This window comes from Mustela nivalis, assembly GCF_964662115.1.
Source record: "Mustela nivalis genome assembly, chromosome: 14".
NCBI classification, from domain to species: domain Eukaryota; kingdom Metazoa; phylum Chordata; class Mammalia; order Carnivora; family Mustelidae; genus Mustela; species Mustela nivalis.
Window position 1 is genome coordinate 27,675,353 of NC_139033.1, and position 19,717 is coordinate 27,695,069.

General features: G+C 42.1%; 1 protein-coding gene across 1 annotated transcript in view; it reads right to left on the minus strand.

Moving 5' to 3' along the window:
- The window catches only part of DOK6 (docking protein 6), a 381,693-nt gene extending 362,560 nt beyond the window's left edge, over window positions 1-19,133 (minus strand). Inside the window, exon 1 of the mRNA XM_082698915.1 lies at window positions 18,711-19,133. Coding sequence (XP_082555041.1) covers window positions 18,711-18,776 — 66 coding nt within the window. The 5' untranslated portion in view covers window positions 18,777-19,133. The remainder of the gene's footprint in view (window positions 1-18,710) is intronic.
- Between the last annotated feature and the right edge of the window lie 584 nt (window positions 19,134-19,717).

A 19,717-nucleotide genomic window follows, 5' to 3' on the forward strand; every position in this document is an offset into this window, starting at 1 on the left:
AATATGTTTATATGTGGCAAAGTGACTGTTTTGGGAGGAAAATAGTACATTCCACATAGACTCATTGTTTTGGGGTGTGCTACAGATATAAAGCAGGAAATGAGTTGTAAAAATTTGGGCATGCAGGGACACCTTGGTGGCTCAGCTGGTTAAGCATCTAACTCTTGATTTCTTTCTTCTTCCTTTTCTTCTTTCTTTTTTTTATTTTATTCTATTTCATTTTTTATTTATTTAACAGAAAGAGAGACAGTGAGAGAGGGAATACAAGCAGGGCAGTGGGAGAGGGAGAAGCAGGCTTCCTGCTGAGGAGAGAGCCCGATGCGGAGTTTGATCCCAGGACTGTGGGATCATGACCTGAGCCGAAGGCAGCTGCTTAACTGAATGAGCCACCCAGGCGCCCCTAAGTCTTGATCTCTGCTCAGGACATGACTTCAGGGTCCTGAGATCCAGCCCCTCATTGAGCTCCACGCTCAGCGGGGAGTCTGCCTCTCCCCCTCTCCTCTGCCCTCCCCCAGCTCACATGCATGCTTGCTCCTGTGCTCTCTCTTCTCTCTCTAAAATAAATAAACAAATAAACAGATTTTTTTTAATTGGTCACATAAATCTGGAGATTGGAAGTGGGATTAAAGTTCAAAATATCTACTTTACAGAAGTCTTATGAAAAATGAAGATAAAACTGTAGGGTACAATACTAACAATTCTAAGGGAAAGAAGATGGATTATAAAAACAGACCACGGAGAGAATTCCTGCAATGGCAGGCAGCGGGAGGGCACGAGGTAGAAGGGAAGCCAAGGACAGAGTCAGCGCAGGACATGCAGAGGGCGGCACCGGTGCAGGGATCCCTTGCCTTCCTCACAGATACAACAGCAGATATTAGGAGCAGAGGCTGTGCCATAGGGCTGGGAATTGCTAAAATATATATAATGGAAGGTCTAGAAGGTAGGCTTCCCATCTGCTCTTCTGGTAGCTGACACAAACTGAAGTAACATTTAAAATTTTTTTGAATGATGAGGCGCCCTAGTGGCCCAGTTGGTTGAATGGTGGACTCTTGGTTTGGGCTCAAGCTATGGTCTCAGGGTTGGCATCAGGCTCTGTGCTCCACGGGGAGTCTGCTTGAAATTCTCTCTCTCTTCCTCTCCCCACTCTTTAAAAATAAATAAATCAATCTTAAAAAAATTGTTTTTCGAATGTCAGAGTAGAGCTAGTCAGGCAAAAGACCAGAAGGCCCAGCACCGGAGGTGAGGAAGCAGGGCAGCCCCAGTGCAGGTGTGGCCAACCATGATCCCCCCAGCAACCTCCACACTGGTCCCCATGTCTTCACTGGCATGAATCCACGCACGTCACTGTGCAGGAGAATATGTCTAAAACACCTTTAATCAAGTCATTGCTCTGGATTAAAGTCCTACCATGCCTCCTCGCTTTGTGTCAAAAATAAAATCCAGAGAAGTGTTTTGCCCAAGGAAGATAGAAGTGTCCCCAGGAGCTGAGATTAAATATAAAATACTCAAAAATGATGATACTTCTTAATTTGCCAAGTCAAATCGGTGCTTGTGGTTTAGAAATACCAGTGTCAATAGGTAAAAGAGTGTGGGGTCTACCATATGCCAGCCAGGTGACATATTTCATCTTATTTACAGCTTACAATAATCCTACAGGATAGTCTTTTGGCACCTAATGGTCAATTTTTAGGTGAGGTACAGAGCTGGAAATTCAATGGACTCAACCAAAGGTGGTTGGGTTCCAAGCTCTGAGCATCTGTACAATATAGTGGAGAGAACCTTTGGTTCTCTCCACTATATTGTACAGATGCTCTCCACTATATTGTACAGATGCTCAGAGCTAGGAACCCTTGAGATGAGGCTTAAATCACGTTAATCATCTGAAGTCCTCAGTTTTTCTGAGCCAGAGGTCTGTGAGAGTTGTTTCAGAGACAAAAACAATGTAATTATAGGTGAAAGTGGGGAATCCATCAACTCCCTGGGGTCACAAAATCACACGTCATAAAAACCAACATCAATGAGATGGAAGAGAACCCATTACAGAGCGTGTGTCCTTTTGCATTTAGGACGACTTCTACAACGTTTCTTTATGTTAAGAGAATAAAGGCAGGTGAGAAAATCTCTTAATTTTCTCAACAGCATTTAAAGTCATGCATATATCTTAAGGTTTCAAGGCTGGCAGATTGCACACATCACGAGGAAAGTGATAAAGAGTTCTAAGAATCATTCACGCATTACCTCTGGGATTAGGAATTGCAACACTCAGCAGAAACTAAGCACAGGAACAGAGATATTAAACTGGGGGAATAGGAGCTTCATAATTATTATGGTCATTAAGAAAAAGTATACCATGTCCTGCTCAGGGGTGTCATACCAGAGGAATACATTGCCATATTCGAACAGGTAGTCTGAGAAGGCACTAGACACTGTTGGGAAGAACTGAGCTTGCAGACTTAGGCTGTTATCCCAAAGCCCTTTAAAGATTTTATTAATTTATTTGCTAGACAGAGATCACAAGTAGGCAGAGAGAGAGGGAAGCAGGCTCCCCGCTGAGCAGAGAGCCCAATTCAGGGCTCCATCCGAGGACCCTGAGACCATGACTGAAGCCGAAGGCAGAGGCTTAACCCACTGAGCCACCCAGGCGCCTCCCCCTACAGTCCGTTATATCACAGCCTTCCTATATAGAGTGAAGATGGCATGTGCCCCGCACACTGAGGAGTGAGCTCGTTCAATGGAGAATTACATGTAAACGCAGTTTTAAACTGAAAAATACTATAAAACACAAGCTGTTGTTAGGATTCGTCATGGAAAATGGAAAACAGTTACCACGGGTCCTAATTCTGCACTCTTTGAAAGTTCACAACCAATATTAAAAAATATATACAGAAAAGAGAGTCAAAATGGCAAATGAAATATAACATGACAATATGAGAAATCCATATAAAGATAATGTTGTAGAGATTTATTTTTTGTTTTTTAAATTTTGGTAACCTTTACACCAAAACTTATTTCCTCCAAAAAACTAATGTACTTTGGGGTTTTTTGTTGCTGTTGCTGGTTGTTGTTATGTGGATTCTTCCTTAAGAGGAAACTGAATTTTAGTGCTTTACCAAAGAATTTTCAGAAAATATTTTCAGGGAAGTTAAATATATTTTGTAAAAATGAGGCACTGAATAGCATAAAGACATCTTTTGGGTGGTATATTTCCAATTACAGCCTTCATATTGCAATTTGATTGGCTGCTAAAGCTAATTACAGAGGGGGGAATTACAAGTGCTTAGGAAGGCACTGCCCATAGTCCTGTACAGGCCAATCAGAACCATGGCAGCACAGTTCTGAATGTGAACTCATTGAACAGTTTAGCTAAGACTTATTGACTTCCCTCTTTCTTGCCAGGCTCAACTCGTCCGGCACAGGGTTTTATTTATCATTGTATCCCCGATGTACGGCACAAACCAATTTTTCTTTCGGTTCTTTTTACCACTTCCTCCTTGAGAAATTTCTTATTAATCTATCCTTAGTTAATACATATTATATATAAATATATTCTTGGTATTTTTAATTGAAAAAATTGCCCAGTATGTTGCAGATTCAAAGTGAAAAGCAGAGGAATTATTTCTTTTACTTTTTTTTTTTTAAGTTTTTTTGTTTGTTTATTGGCCAGAGACAGAGACAGGGAGAGAGGGAACAGAAGCAGGGGCAATGGGAGAGGGAGAAGCATTTTTCCCACTGACCAGGGAGTCCTCTGCAGGGCTCGATCCCAGGACCCCAGGATCATGACCTGGACCGAGGGCAGATGCTTAACGACGGAGCCACCCAGGTGCCCTGGAAAGGAATTATTTCTTTCATCACTGATTCTGAATCCTAGATGATTCATGGATGTCCAAATACTTCAGGTGTTGTTAAACTTACCTTTTATAAAGTCATTTTACTCCTCTCCCTTCATGTTCTATTCAGTTATTGAAATGAACTTATCAGCAGAAAGCATAAAGTCTGAAACTTCTTCTTAGATGCTTCATTTGGAACTTTATTTACTTTACACTCTGGACAGTTTTGTTGCCATTTCCAAAGGAGCTGTACCCCGGTATCACCTTGAGCATCAAAACAGCTAATGACACTTTTTGGATGGGAGCGGAGCCAAGTGATCCTTTTCAGAAGACACAAAATGAAATTTCACTGAAATATTGCTGAATGTTATCTTCTTCTAAGTAATGATGTTTTTTAAAATTTGGACAAGGTGGCTCCATTTAGAGCTCAAAATCAAAGGCAGAGAAGGTTTTGCACTGCTGTTTGTTTCTGGAGTCAATGGAGTGTTCAAGCCACTTGGCTCCTAGTAATTAAGGTGTCCTGTGGGCAAATGTAGCTTATATAAACCTCATTTCCCAGAGAACACTAAATTGCAGCTGCAAAATGATCAACATTGATATTCTTCACGATTCAAAGAGAGAGGAAGACTACATCAAACTAAAGCTTCTGCACAGTATAAGAAACCAACAAAAAACAAAAGGCAACCTGTAGAGCTGGAGAAAATACTTGTGAAGCATACATCTAATAAGGGGATAATATCCAAAATACATCAAGAATTCATATAACACAATAGCCAAAAAAAAAAAAAAAAAAAAACCTAACCACACAATTTTAAAAAAAATGGGCAGAGAACTTAAACAGTTTTCCAAAAAAGACATACAAATGGCAAAAGGTACACAAAAAGGTCTTTGAATCATCCTGGAAATGCAAATCAAAACTATGATGAGATACCACCTCACACTTCACACCTGTTCAATGGTTCTCATCAAAAAGACAAGATACCAGGACTGGCATACATGTGGTGGGGGGGAGCCTTCGGCATGGTCGGCTGGAATACAAGTGGATGCAGTCACGATGGGAAACAATATGGAGGTTCCTCAAGAAATTAAAAATAGAAATACTGTATGATCCAGCAATCCTTCTTTCTGGATATAGATTACAGTAAATTAAATTAAAATCAGGATCTCATAGAGATACCTGTGCTCCCTCGTTCAGTGCAGCATTACTCACGTTAAGCTGTCTTTGCTCAGGGAACCGCAGTCCAGAAGAGCTGCAGGGGTGTGTGTCCCCTTCCAAGGAGCTGTCCCAAGAAGTCTGCGGTATTGGTTTAAAAGCCGTCTCGAGGGTTTTGAAAATCCTCAACCAAGCACTGTTTTAGATCTTGGGAAATAGCCTGTCCATACCCTCCGGCGGCTCCGAACCTGTTCTTCACTTCCGCAAGTTCATATCCCAAAAATACTACATAAAGGACATCACATGTTTATAACCTTTGGGAATTTTTTTTTTTTTTTCTTCACACACTCAACGTGATCTGGAGACTCACTGTTGTGCGAGTGAATAGTTTGGTCCTTTTGATCCCTTAGCATCCCGGGATCTGCATCTGCTTCCGTTTACTCGGCCTCACCCAGTGATGGATATCTGGTTTGTTCTCAGTTTGCGGGCGTTTCCGGCAGAGCTGTGTATCTGTGCGTGAACAGAAAGTTCTCACGTCTCCGGGACAGAGGTCCAAGACTGCAGCTGACAGGCTGTAGGACGGTGGTTTAAGAAACTGCCAAATTGTTCTCCAGAGTATCAGAACCCTCACCTCTCATTCCCACAGTGATCTACAAGGGGTCCAGTTTCTCTGCCTTCTTGCCAGCATTTGGGGTTGTCACTGGTTTTTACTTTAGCCGTTCCAGCAGGTGTGTATTGCTAGCTCATGGTGGTTTTAATTTGCATCGCTCTAATGGCTAATAATACTGAACATCTGTTCCTCTGCTTATTTGCCATCTGCACAGCAACTTTTGTGAAGTGTCAGTTCATGTCTTTTGCCCATTTTTGAATTGAATTGTTGTTGCTTTTTAATTTTTACCATAGAGTTTTAAGAGTTTCTATACTAGTTCTCTGTTAGAGATACGTAGTTCATGAATATTTTCTCCCAGGCTTTGGTAACTTTTTTTTCATCCTCCCCATGGGCTTTTTTACAGAGCAAACATTTTTTATTTTGATGAGGTTAATTGATCAATTTTTCCTTTTATGGTTTATGCTTTTGATGTCAATTCTAAGAATTCTTGGATCCACATCCAGTTTCCAAAGATCTTCTTTTGCATTTTGTCACAAAGTTTATAGTTTTACTTTCTACCCTAAGTTCCTGAACTATTTTGAGTTACCAGGTGTAAGGTTTATGTTGAGGCTCATTTACTCTGCCCAGGGATGTCCAATTGCTTCAGCAACATTTGTTGAAAAGGTTACCCTTCCTTCGCTGATTTGCTTTTGCACTTCTGTCAAAAATTCACTGGGTATGTTTGTGTGGGTCCCTCTTTTAAAACAAACATTCTCTTAATTATATGATCTAAATGTATGCTCTCGTCAAAGCTCCTACACTTCTCCATGACGGAAAGGCGTAATTCATGAATGGTGTGCTAAATGTCCAAACTGGCAGTGACTACAAAAGAAAATGAATTCTAGTGTTTACACTTTGGTAAGGAAAGGCATTTCATAGGCACTACGTTAAAAATCAATTACTTTAGCGATTCTAAAATTTAATTGGGTGACTTCCAATAATGCCATTTTATCTGTCAGAAGTATTAATTGCTATCAGTTGTAATAGAAGTTGACACTGGCTGATTTAGATAGAAGGAAATACATTAAATGTTTCATTACTTCAAATTATGAGTAGAAGGCTGGACAACCAGGTTCAAGCCTGAACAACCATAAGTGATCTCTTAAATCTTTACGTTTCTTGACGAGGCTATTAGCTTTGGACAGTAGGTACAACAGTTTACATTGCTTATACTTTTGCATCAATAAATCAATCCAGTAGAAACACTTACTCTGTTGTCCCCTGTGAGGATTCCTATCCTGGGCTGCCCTTTTCATCACTAACTCAATGTCCGGTCATGTAATTGCTCATACCGAGCTCATTTCTCATGTCCTAGCAGCAAAAGATATGAGGAAAGAATATTTTTGGAATTTCATCTTCTATAATGTGAAGTATCATTTCTTATCTTCAACATCCAAAATATCAATGTTGGCGGGGTGCTCTCCAAATACATGGAAAAAGACTGAAATGCTGGCTGAAAAACTAAATGATGAACATCTAATTCCTGTTGTCAATTCATTCGACTACTTAGAGAGGCGCACTATGCCAATTTATTCCAGTTCAGTAAGGTTCCGTGGTAATATATAGTGATAAGCAACTTGCTCTGAATTCTTTTCTGGTGAAAAGCATGTCATTTATTGTAGAATCGCTTGGGTAGATTAATACCAAATGAAACAAACACAAACAGCAAACAATTCCGTTGCCCAGAGGGCAATGCAGTAAGAATCTCTGGAAGCAAAATGAGTCATTGGAAAAACAAACCAACAAACACACAAAAACCTCAAAAACCATCTCCTGTGATTGGAATATGTATTCAGTATTAAAAACTACTGCTGAAAAGGACAGGAATATTTGGCCTTGTGCATGAAGTCAAACACTGTAGCAGGCTTCTAACTGCTTCTTGTCTCACTGCCCCTTCATTTTTGTGCAGAGGCAGATTTTTACACGCACACACACACACACACACACACGCACACACTACCTGCGCCAGCCATGTTTAGTCCTATCACTCAAGTATCTTCTTTTTTTTTTTTTTTTTAATTTCACTAGAACTCCAGTTCTCCTACACAGATAGATAACTTGTCTGAAAATATCCAGAGACAAAATTACCACAGGAAGAGCGGCTCACCACTAAGGCAGAGCTATAGCCAACTCTCTTGGCTCTTAGTGGATTTCTGAAGGACCACAGGGCCTCTGTTCCCCTACACAGAAATCACTATAAAATTCAGCCAGCTGAGAGTGTTCCATTCTGGTTAGCAGTGTGCGGGTAACTCAGGGAAGCCTGCGTGTTGACAATTGGAAACGCTGCGCAAATACGAACATCATCTACTTGAATGTATTGAAGCCTACCAAAGACAAAACTGAGAATTTATTTCTACACGACAGTCTAAAAAACAGAATCAACTGAAAACTGTAGACCTGAAAAAATAACTTAAACAGACTACAGTGAATAAATGTAATAGGTTATTCTCAGCTGAGTAGGAAATTAGTGAAATGGAAGATACATCTGAAGAAAATATCCTGAAGCTTCAAGTGACAAAAGAATGAAAAATAAAAAAGCATAGAAGTACAGAAAATATGGTATAAATGATTTAGCGTATGAATAAGGAAGGAGAGAAAAGAATGGACAGAACTGACATGACAGGAGGGGGAATAGCCAATAACTTTTCTGAACTGAAGAACCATATCAAGCCATAAAATCCAGAAGCACTATAAACCCAAGAATAATAAACAGAATTAAAATTACATTTACACATAACATAGAAAAATTCCTGAAAACCAGAAAATGAGGGCATTAAATGTAGGCAGAGGGGAAAAATCTGATGATTTTCCAAAGGTGACAATAAGACCGCTAACTTCTCAATGCAAACAATGATAGTTAAAAGACTTGCTTCTCTGCAGTGCTAGGAAAAAAAGAAAACCAACCTTCTATATCAGTGATTCTCAATTCTGGCTGGCCTCTAGAAGTAAAACAGGACTTTCTAGGACGCTGAAGCTCACCATTGATTGGTCTTCTTGCCCAAATACTACTTCACTACCATGAATTCTAGAGTCAGGGATGTTGCAAAGTGGAGAATGAACATTAACCCTTCTTATAAAATACATTAGTAACTTCTTGGGTTTTTAGAACATTGTAAACCCTTTATTCTGGGCCTTTACCTCAATACCCCTCAGCCATCTAGACACATATTATTAATTAGGTATGCTGTTTCTTCTGCACGGAACTCACAACAAAGCCTTCTTTATTCACGATTTCTCAGCTTGGGGTGACTTTCCATGCAAACCACAAAGCACACACTGTCTAAGTGTACTCAGTAGGTATTTGCCATATATTGTCCCAATTCTCTCTCCACACCCATCCACTCATGTTCTGTCTCCTCAATTCGGAGACAAAGAACAAAAGACAGAACAAAAGAAACCTGGGAGACAACAGGAATGCTACACAGCCGGGGCTGCCTTGCAGAGCCATAAACCCAGACCTACAAAGAATACAAAAGGGACTCCAAGGTATAGGGTTTTTCCTTTAATAAAGTCTGAAGCATTGACTCTCCAATAAGGAAACCATTACAGCATCATTCAGAACTTACTGAGTTTTAAATGAAGTACAATTTAAATAGCCATGGTTTTGTAATCGCTTAGATGAGAATACACAAAGTAGAAGAAGGAAGTCTTTGGTGAGTAGCCATATTGATGGCATCCCACGGATGCTGGGCATCAGGACGACAGACAGGAAGAATGATCCAGAGTCCTTAGAAAATTCTGAGTTATGTCCACCACATTGTTTCAGAAGTGAATTTCTGTCCCTTGAAGATACTCCTGCTTTATCATTTTTGTATTCACATTATAAAGGCTCACAGACTGTCAGTAATTAGCATTGTGTGACTGATTTATTGCATAACTCTCTATTTTGGGAATGCTAATTCCTTAGTCTCAGCACTAATAATGGTGTTTTTAGTAGTTTACAGTGTTCTAAGAGATCTCACATTTTCCTTATTTCTCCCCAAATCCTCACTGTGTGATAATGATTATCAGCCAGAGCACCACAGTCAAAACCCCTGGGGGGACTTCAGAAGCGTACCCCTACTCACAACCCAGCCAGACCAAATCAGTGAGGAAAGGCACAAGCTCTCGAAGTAACTCCAACATGCGGTCATAACTGAGGCTCACTCTCTTTAAACAGAGGTCTAAGTAATTTAGATAATCACGTAAAATATCAGAAAGCAACAGTATATGTGTTAAGCAGCCATCAGAGCTTTAAATAGCTGTTATTTTAAATGTATGGAAAACCACATTTCACATGTATACATAATTTGGTAGCTTCCAGTTAAACTCAACAGCATGGTTTGGCACTAGACGTGCCTTTGTTTAGAAAACTTAACAGAGCTCATACGTAAAGATTCCCAAGTGTAATGAAGTCTATAAAAGCACCAAAAAAATGATGACACAGGTGCTTCCTACAGCACAGCCCCCGGGTCCTTAACACATTCAGGGAGACACACTCCCACTTCCTCATAAGTTAAATGAGAAGTCATACTTTCCAAAGCAAGTTCAAATACGTAAGAAGTATGTTTTCATTCTTTTTCTTGAATAGTATGTTAGAAACTTCACTTAGGGTTATGTAAACAGAGATACAGAATTTTCTCGTACTGGTTGAGAACCTTTAAAAGACATAGTTTTTGAAAGATATGCTAAATTTCAACTTCAGCTAATATCAAATTTTTATACAAACTAAGAATACTGTGAACATGTAAGAATTTATATAATAAAAACTTAGCTTATATGCCATTAAGACATTTTATGAACATTTTCTTCTCCTGTTAACCTTCCTATTATATTTGTATATAATTCAGTGTGTGTATGAGGACTTACATGTCCTTTGGAAATATATGCCATTATATTTAATATATAACACATGTATGTGTATCGTGTATCTGTGTATGTATGCACACATACACTTAAACAGACACACATACATATTTAAAAGAATACTGAATGGTCAGAGAAAACTGATTTCATGTTTACAAGGAAAAAACTCATGAGAAGAAAAATAACTGTACATGTTTATTCATGTAATATATCTTATATAAATACCTACACATACGTAACAAAATGGCATATAGACTTTTTTTTTAAATATGAGAACTGAAAAAGAAAGAGAATATCATTTAAGTATTCTGTTTCAATTCTTTCCCCTTAAAAGTAGCAAGCAACACAACAAATAAACAGCCAAGTCTCCGAGGCAGAGGTCATGGTCTGGTTCAGCACTGCCCAGTGTGTCCGGATTTGGGTAACAATGTCACACTGTGTGCTGCATGACTACATCACTACATAACATCTTTTGATTTGCCAGATCCCAGTAAAAATGTATATTTTTAAATTATGTTTTTTTAAATGAACTCATTTTTCATTAAGTTAATTTAAACATAATCTTTTACGTAATTATCTTGAAAGATCCTTTTCCATAGACAGAGGTCATGCTAGAATAAGGGGTTTAAATCTTTCTAAAAACATTTTAAAGTCTACACAGACACTATCAGCTGCATTTTGGAGCCAGTTTTCTATACTCAAAAGCAGGAATTAGCCAGTTTTTCGATGGTACAGTGAAAATGAAATCATGTCCATTCAAAGTGGCCCTGGAGAAATATCCGCATAGTATCTCCTTACTGTGGCATAAATCCTCTCACTAAATAGCAATTTTTTCCAGTTTTATTGAGATGTAATTGATACCTTACATCGTGTAAGTTTACAGTGTACAATACAATGATTTGTGTACACACTGTGAAATGATCACCACTGTAAGTTTAGTTCATATCCATCTCCTCACCTAGTTACAACTTTTCTTCTCGTGAGAACTTTTAAGATCTACTCTCCTAGGAACTTTAAAAAAGACAATACTGTATTGTCAGCTACAGTCACCATGCTCAGCACTACATTTCCAGAACTTACTTAGCTTACAACAGGAAGTCGGTAGCACTTTCGTCTGCAATGTAAATAACTTAGAGTCCAGTCAAGTGAGTGATAATCTTAGCTTTACACCAGGCACCCAACTGAAGAAAACACATTTACTTTGAACAGTACACATAGCTGTGTCGCTGCTTGTCTACGTGTACTACAAAGTGGAAGCTGTTGCATTGTAGATATGACACTGCACCTGAAGTTAGAATACCTAGATTTGAGTATACACATCCACAGATAAACCCAGTCTGTCTCTAACTCTGACAGATTCACTTTACTTCCTTTGGATTTGCATTTATGTATAAAAGTTTAAATTAAATGAGGGTAAAATTAAATACACTTTCAAAAGCATGCTGGGAAAATTATGTAAGCTAATATATGTGGAAATTCTTTATAAGCCGTAAAATAATACAGCAAAATGCAAAATGATTATGTTACTATTATGAAGCCTCAAATAAAACTTCAAAGTGTTCGTCCTCTCAATCATTTTACTATTAAGCCAAAATATTAGCCAAGATTTTACAATGAATTTAGTACAATAACAGGAGAAATATTTTGTGCATGTTCCAAATATTACAACCACCATTTATTTCAAACAACATGAGAATATTTTTTTTAGTACATGAGTTCCTGTTCTCCACTAATAATGATATATCATCTCTTATTCCATTCAACTTGACTGACAGGTGTACTAGTCTCATTGAGGAATAGTGTTATAATATGAAAAGGAAGTACTCAAAGGATAATCCTGCTCTGTTCTGTTGTAAAATAGAACTAATGGAGATCTATTCAGAACGTTAGTGAAAATGCTCTCTACCTATATTCTTGAGCTCTTTGGTCAAAGTTGCCAGAGCTTGAAGAAAAACAGAAAATACTGTGAGTCACATGAGACAAAAGCAGTAACACTGAAGTAAAGGAATCAGAGTTATTTTCTCTTTTAACTAGTTTGTCCCATTGGATAGAATTTATTTTTTTCTTAAAGCTAAAACTTCAAAAGTTATGAAATCCAGAAAAGATCATTAGATGGCGGGAAAACAGGTAATTTTTATTTTGTTTCTATTGCTTGCCTTTTACCTTTGCTTAGTCTCTAAAATGAAGAGGATGTAAACAGAAACAGACCAAAGACAAGAATACTTATTTAGTCCCAGTCAATATTATTCACATGGGTTATTATGATCCAAACGGAACAAAATATTACAACGAAAATACTTCAACAAAAATGGGTCACACCTATTTCAAAGACTTGGGCTTCAGATTAAACTATTTTTGTTTGTTATTTTCGACTGATCTAAATATCAACCATTACTGAGCACTTCTGAAAGGCATTTAAGGAAACTGGCAACGTAAATCTTGCAAATAAATATTTGACCACTGTGTGATTACCCACTTATAAATTACTCACAATTTATTTTGGTCATTTAAAAGATTTCCCTGAGTACTGAGTATAATCTTTGTTATCTGAAGAAATGTCATCTTTTGAGATTCACCTTGCCAGCAGTCATGTGTAAATACATAAGATAAAAACTGAGATGTGAACTTTTCCATCTCACTCCTGATTTAACGGCTTGCCCCAGGTGGTGCACAGACATAATCATTTAATATCAAAATCCAGCAAAGTATTTTTACAGTTAGGCTTATTTTTATTTTCCTTGTTTTTGGCTCTCAGTCTCGAAAGTTCAAAGAACATCAGGCATGCCCATGTGCAGGCATAAGGATTTTTTAAAAAGACAAAAAAATCTCCTTAATTTCTGAAAATACCTGAAATGTCACGTGCACACACACACAACTGCAAACAAATTAATATATAGGGATTCTACAGAACATATACAACTTTTTTCAACTCTAAAATTCTAAGATCCAGTAATTCTTGTAGAGATATATAGACAGATAAATAGGTACAGACAGAGATAAAGAAATTAAGTGGAATGTATACAGTATTAAACTCCTAATTATACTCACCAAAAATAAAACTAGCTAAAATAATTAGACTTTTCATACCTTCTAAATTCTATATTTAATGAGAAAGAGATAAATAATAACCATGGCTATAATGATCCTTTTTATAAAGCAATGTCCAGGATACAGAATATTCTAGAAAGAGAAAAGGTTATGTATACCCAATACAATGTCCATGTCTTAAATCCATAGACTGAGAATATGTATCTGAAGTAATGATCATGAGAGGTTTTTTGAACTTTCGAATGGTCAAAATCATTAAGTTATTTACATATTTTATCTTAAATATATTTAATGCATCTACTACCTGGAAAATTGGTAATGCGTGTCATACAAGATAGAATTACTCTTCATAAACTACTTTCTAGATATTTGGGAAACCGGAGGAATTTTTAATTGCCTAACCAACCAAAAAAATGCAAATGCACACACGAAAATTCCCATTTAGATTAGTGAATGAACTTCTGTAAAGGGGTAAATTTTCATAAACATGTTTCATGAAAAACTACTCTCTTCCATCATCTGAAGAACACTTTTTGTGGAAGAACAGGAAAATCCAAAGAATTTATAGAAAGAAGATCAATAATTATCAAGCCAGGGATGGAAGTATCTCAAGGTTCTAATCAAGGATGGAGGAAAAACAAAAACAAACACAAAGGAGGGAGAGAGGACAAGATGTAAATGAATCCACAGTAAGTTGTTGAAGCAAATGGAGACTTGGCAAAAGGGAAAATCCTGCATAGATGTTAAGCTCATAAAATTGGGGCTCACCACACACTCCAAATGTGTTCCTCTACATTTCCCTGCTTCCCTTATAGCCAGGTTGGGGTAAAGTGACTATTACTGGCCTAATGTACTATGAGTAGTAGTAGTGATGTAGGAGGTATTTACTGTTACTAACCCTGAGAATACAATATGACACTCGTAGTGGGACATTCACAGTCTCTCTCTCTCTCACACACACACACATATACACGCACACCAGCTGATAAACAGTAGATGCTCCATAATTATTGATCATTTGTTGAATATGCAACGCCCAACTGTGTCTGGAGACGCTCCTTTCATACCCGCACGCACCAATACAAATCCTTCACCTGACTTTGAAAAAGCAATAGAAAACAATTTCTGTAAAATGCTATTTGTCTGTGTACAATGTACCTTGATGGTTCACACTGATGTATTTGAACAGAATTCCTTGAAAACAATGATGTGAGGCCTGAGTCCAGAATTAGTCAAACTATGTGTACCGTGACTGTGTACAGTGAACTTAATGGTAGGGATGAGGATTTCCCTCCATAATGCTGCATTTACCTTTGCTACATTATAGAGTCAATAAGTCATGTGTAAAGTTGTATTAATGGTTTCCATGGTTGAGTTCCTAGTTTACCTGCAAACCAAGAATGGGTTGGATATTTTACAGTATATGCCTTGCTGACTTAATTTAACCTAACAGTGTTCAGAAGGAAACAGGTAATAAAGGCTAAGAGATAAACAATTTTGACCAAAATGCTTTTGCTTTTTTTTTCTTTTATTTAGTGTTTTCTGTAACCTTTTCTTAGATACAAAATACTGACCCGCATGGTATCTTGTGAATTTTAATACTAACCATGCAACATTAAGAGAGCAAAAGGAATGGAACTATTGTAAGGGCTTTTAAATCATGAAAAGGAAAACAATATATCCATAGAAACAGTGATTTGTTATAATGAAAAATCAACACACACTATGAACAAATGACTGTAAGAGTCATGTCGTTATATGTTTAATGACTTAATACCTTTAAAAACTGGATTGGGGCACCTGGGTGGCTCAGTGGGTTAAGCCTCTGCCTTCAGCTCAGGTCAGCGGGGAGCCTGTTTCTCCCTCTCACTCTGCCTGCCTCTCTGCCTACATGTGATCTCTCGCTATGAAATTAATAAATAAAATCTTTAAAAAATAAATAAATACAACTTTAATTATCAAATAAACATATTTTTAAAGGGCATGGGTAAAATCCAGGATAATACCATTTTTTTTCAAAATTATTTTCCTGAATGGAAGACGGGCTGATTAATGAGTCAAGACAAGTTTCAAAGCAAACATTCTAAAAAATTGTTTAATGCTTACTACTTCACCCCAATAACTGGCTAGGGAAGTGGCCTCAACAGGTAGCACTAGATTCTCTAAGAAGACACATGGTAAGGGCTCTTTCAACCACTTGGAACTGGAAGCACCTGCATCAGGGTTGTCCCCCAGCCTAGAGGGCAAGTAGCACTTCTCTGCCCTCCTTCTGCACAATAAGGAACACTAACTTATGAGGAGTAAAGGTTGCAGTAGAACATTTTACCTCAAAATATATTTTCATGTCATAATAATCTCTGATGCCCCTGCCTTCATGCCAAGGGTTTTTTTTCCCCCCTTACAATATTATAAAATTTGATTTTTGAAAGCATGAGTTCTGTACATCATAAATCAAATAGCTATGCATATTTCATTGGAATTTTTATTTTGATATTTAAATATCATAAGAGAATCATTATGTAACTTCTGAGTTAAAATTATTTTATTTGGAAAAATCTATAGTTCGGAGTCCATAAAAGAAGTAATATGTACTATTAACTATGAAAATGAAATTTTAATATTTAGATAAATCCTGTTTCTATGATTTGGGATAGGAATTTTCATGTGTAAGGCACTCATTATCTGCTTAGATTTTCACTATCTTATGAGACCTACTTAACTTACTAACGTTCACAGAAACATGTAGATGAAGTTGTGTCATCTGAAGTCACCCTTCTGAATACTAGAATAGTCTGAATAGAAAGTCTAAAGTTTTTTAAATACATAATATTCTTCAAAAATAATCAAGGTTAATTTAACTTAATATTTCGATTTAATATTAAAACAAAACTATTTCAACACCAAACTCTGAAGTTCACCTTTCTCAAGCAAAAATGGAAGACAAAATTAATTTAAATATAAACGTATTTTTATTGTTTTCTCTGAAGGGTGTCCTTTACAAAGGTGTCTCTCTCAACAGTGAGTATGGAAAGAGAGGACTTGGGATTGCAAATGTATTTGCACACAGCTTTAGGAGGAATGGTATTTTAAGAGGACATTTCAAAGGCTGTTAACACCATGGTTACCCAAGAAGCAGTCAAAGCTCTTTCCTTGGATCCTATATTTTAATTAGGTGGCATATTTAGTTTTCGTTGTAGGAAATCCTGGAAAGCTGGGAGTGGGAGAGGAATCCTGCAGACCCCGGGGCCAGGGGCGGGGTTCTCAGGGTTCCGCTCCTTACTCATTCTCACGTACTGAGGGACTCTGTGAAAGCAGATACACTTCCCCCCTGATCATCCATCAGTTTATACCGTTTGAGGTGTCAGACACAATTGAGATTCCAAGAAGACGGAAAGAGCGAGAACGACGAGCAAGCAGCCTGCGGGAGAGCAAAGGGCTTCAAAGGTCAAGTTCCTGAAATGCTTCTCCCCTCCAGCTCTTTCTTGCTCGGCAGGTGCGGGTGACAGATTGGAGCACTGCGTCCCGGCCGAGAGACGCCGTCAGCCTCCGGGACACCCGCAGTTTCACACTTGGGCTCGTCCTTATCTCGCTGGAGAGGAGCGAGGCGCAACCGCCCGCGCAGGAGCAGCCCCGGCAACCCGGGCCCGGGGGCTGCCGCGCGCGCCGCTCCCCGACCCTGCTGGGGCGCGCGGCTGCGCACGGAGGCGCCCGGCGGCGGGGTGGGCGGCGGCGCGGTCCCCGCGTGTGGCACTCCCCGCTCCCGCAGAGCTGCCCAGGCTCGAGAGCGGGTCTCTCGTCTCCTCGGGGTACAGTCTGCATCTTCAGGGTGAACCCCGGAAGGGGCAGCCCCAAAAGCCACGTCTGCCTTTCCCCCTCCCCCCGCCCGCTCCCCCACACCTGCGTCCACCAACTCCTGACAAGGCGACTTCGGGGTGCGTAGTGATCCGTCCTCTTTGGGGGGTTCTGCCCTACGTTAGTTCAGTTCTCCAGAAATATATTTAGCCTTATTTTTCTTTCTTTCTTTCTGAGTGAGGAAATAAACGAACTTCTCGCTGCCTTTCTTTCCAAGTTGGAGGATTCACCCAGTCAGCAGAGAAGGCGGGGAATGTTCTCGTTCGAGGCCGCTCTGCCCCAGCATTCCGGAGCTTCGCAGAACTGGAACTTTGAGAACAGGGAGCTACAGAAACAGCCCAGGGAATCCGGGTAAGGGGCCCTTTCGCCCCCCAACACCGAGCTTTCCTTCCTGCTCCGGTCCGGCCCGCCGAGGTCGTTCCGGGTCGGCCACCTCCCGTGGCGCGCGCGGGCCCCACGGCCCCCACGGCGACCCCCGAGCGTCGCGCCCCCGCTCCCCGCGCCCCGCTCCCCGCGCCCGCCCCGCCTCGCCCCGCCTCGCGGCTCCACGCCGGTCCTCGGAGACCGTCGGCGCGTCCCTCTTACCTCCCGGTCTGGACACTAGAGAACTTCTGAACCCCCGGGGGGTCTGCACGGTTTCTCTGCCAAGTCAGGCGGAACACGTTTCACGAAAAAACTACGCGCAGGTCTCCATAAACTTTGCCGTCGCGAACGCTGCCGTGTTCGCGGCCGTGAGCACACACCTGCCTGCACACGGGCGCAGGTGCACCTGTCCGCGCGCGCAAAGGGCCAAGGAGCCTGCCCCTGCGCAGCCGCTCAGGGCGCAGTCAAGTCGCTGGCCGTCGCCGGCGGGGACGCGCGGCGCGGGGAGGGCGTCGAAAGAGAATTTCGAAATGGGCTCGGGAAGCGGGGACTGGAAAATGGTGATTCGAGATACACACACAGGAGCGTCCGTGCACGTCCTGCACACTGCCGAGCCTCCGCGAAGGCGCACACTTTGAGAACAGAGCGCTGGGGGGCTGCACTGTACACACAGAAGGCCCCGCCGAGGCAAATTCATCTTAAAACTGACAGTCCCTTTCGTCTACACGACTTCCCAGTCTGGTCCACACCAGCGCCGTGCACTTGAGGATGGGGACCCGGGCGCTCCCGGATCCCTCGACCCGGTGTGCAGAGCCCCCCGAGGCAGGTGCGGGTCCCCACACCCGCCGAGCAACAAGCGGGCTGTCGGCTCTTCGGGCCGGGTCCCTCGGTGCCCCCGTCCCCGCGCGGGTCACCCCTCCGCGCCGCCCCCGCCCCCCACCACAGCCGGCCGCGCCGAACGCGAGCAACTCACCCCCAGCTTCCTGCTGCGGATTTTCACGTATCCCTGCTTGACTATGTCGTTAAAGTTGGAGGCCATGGCCAGCGCGTTCGGGCTCGTCCCCTCCGCGATCGGCTTCCCGGAGTCGAGAGCCGCCGTCCGCCGCCGGGTCCGCGCAGGTCTCGCATCCAGCCAGCCGCCGCCACAGCCGCGCCGCCGCCCGGTTCCCCGAGCTCCCGCCGGCGGGGACGCGGGCTGGTGGCAGGGCGGCCGCGGACGGGGAACGCGGCCCGGCGCCGCGAGCAGCGCCCGCCCTCCTCGTTCCGGTCCTCACCTCCGCCCCCCGCCGCGAGCCGAGCGCCGGGCCCGCGCCGCCGCCAGCTGCGGGCGCCCCCACCGCGCCGCCGCCCCCGGCAGCACCCACGGGCTGGCGCCTCACTCGGCGGCGCACAGCTGGCCGGAGCGCACCCGCGCGGCTCCCCGGCGCGGGGGGAGGGGCGCGCGGGGGGGGTGCGGGGCGGGGGGAGGCGGGCCGAGTCGCCCGCCCGGCTCCCTCCCCCTGGCCCGTGGGGTGGCTGCGCTCGGAGATGCTCGCCAGACTCGCTGCATCCCTCGCCACTCGGGCGGGGAGCTCCTGCCCTCCCCGCGCCCGGGGTCGCAGCCTCCGCCCCCCACCCGGCTCCCTCTGGCCGCATTGCTCTCCCGGGTGCGGGGTTCCTGAGGACACGGCTCCTCATTCCGGGGCTCTCAGGGTCCACTCCCCGCTGGACACCGGGGAAAGGGCGGCGGGGATGCTCGCAAAGAGGAGGAGGCCAGCGGGAGCGAGACGATTGTTTATTTCGGTGGCCTTGTGTACGTGCATTTGTGTGCCTAAGCACACGCTCGCCTTCCAGGTCTTTGCCCCATTAGGAAGTGCAAACCGACGCCGAGCCCTCGCTGGCGCACACAAAGAGACCAACCGTGCGCATGTGTCTAATCCCTCGGCTGCTGGGGAGACCGGAGCAGTCAGGCGAGGCAGCCCTTCGCCGACGTCCTCTGCC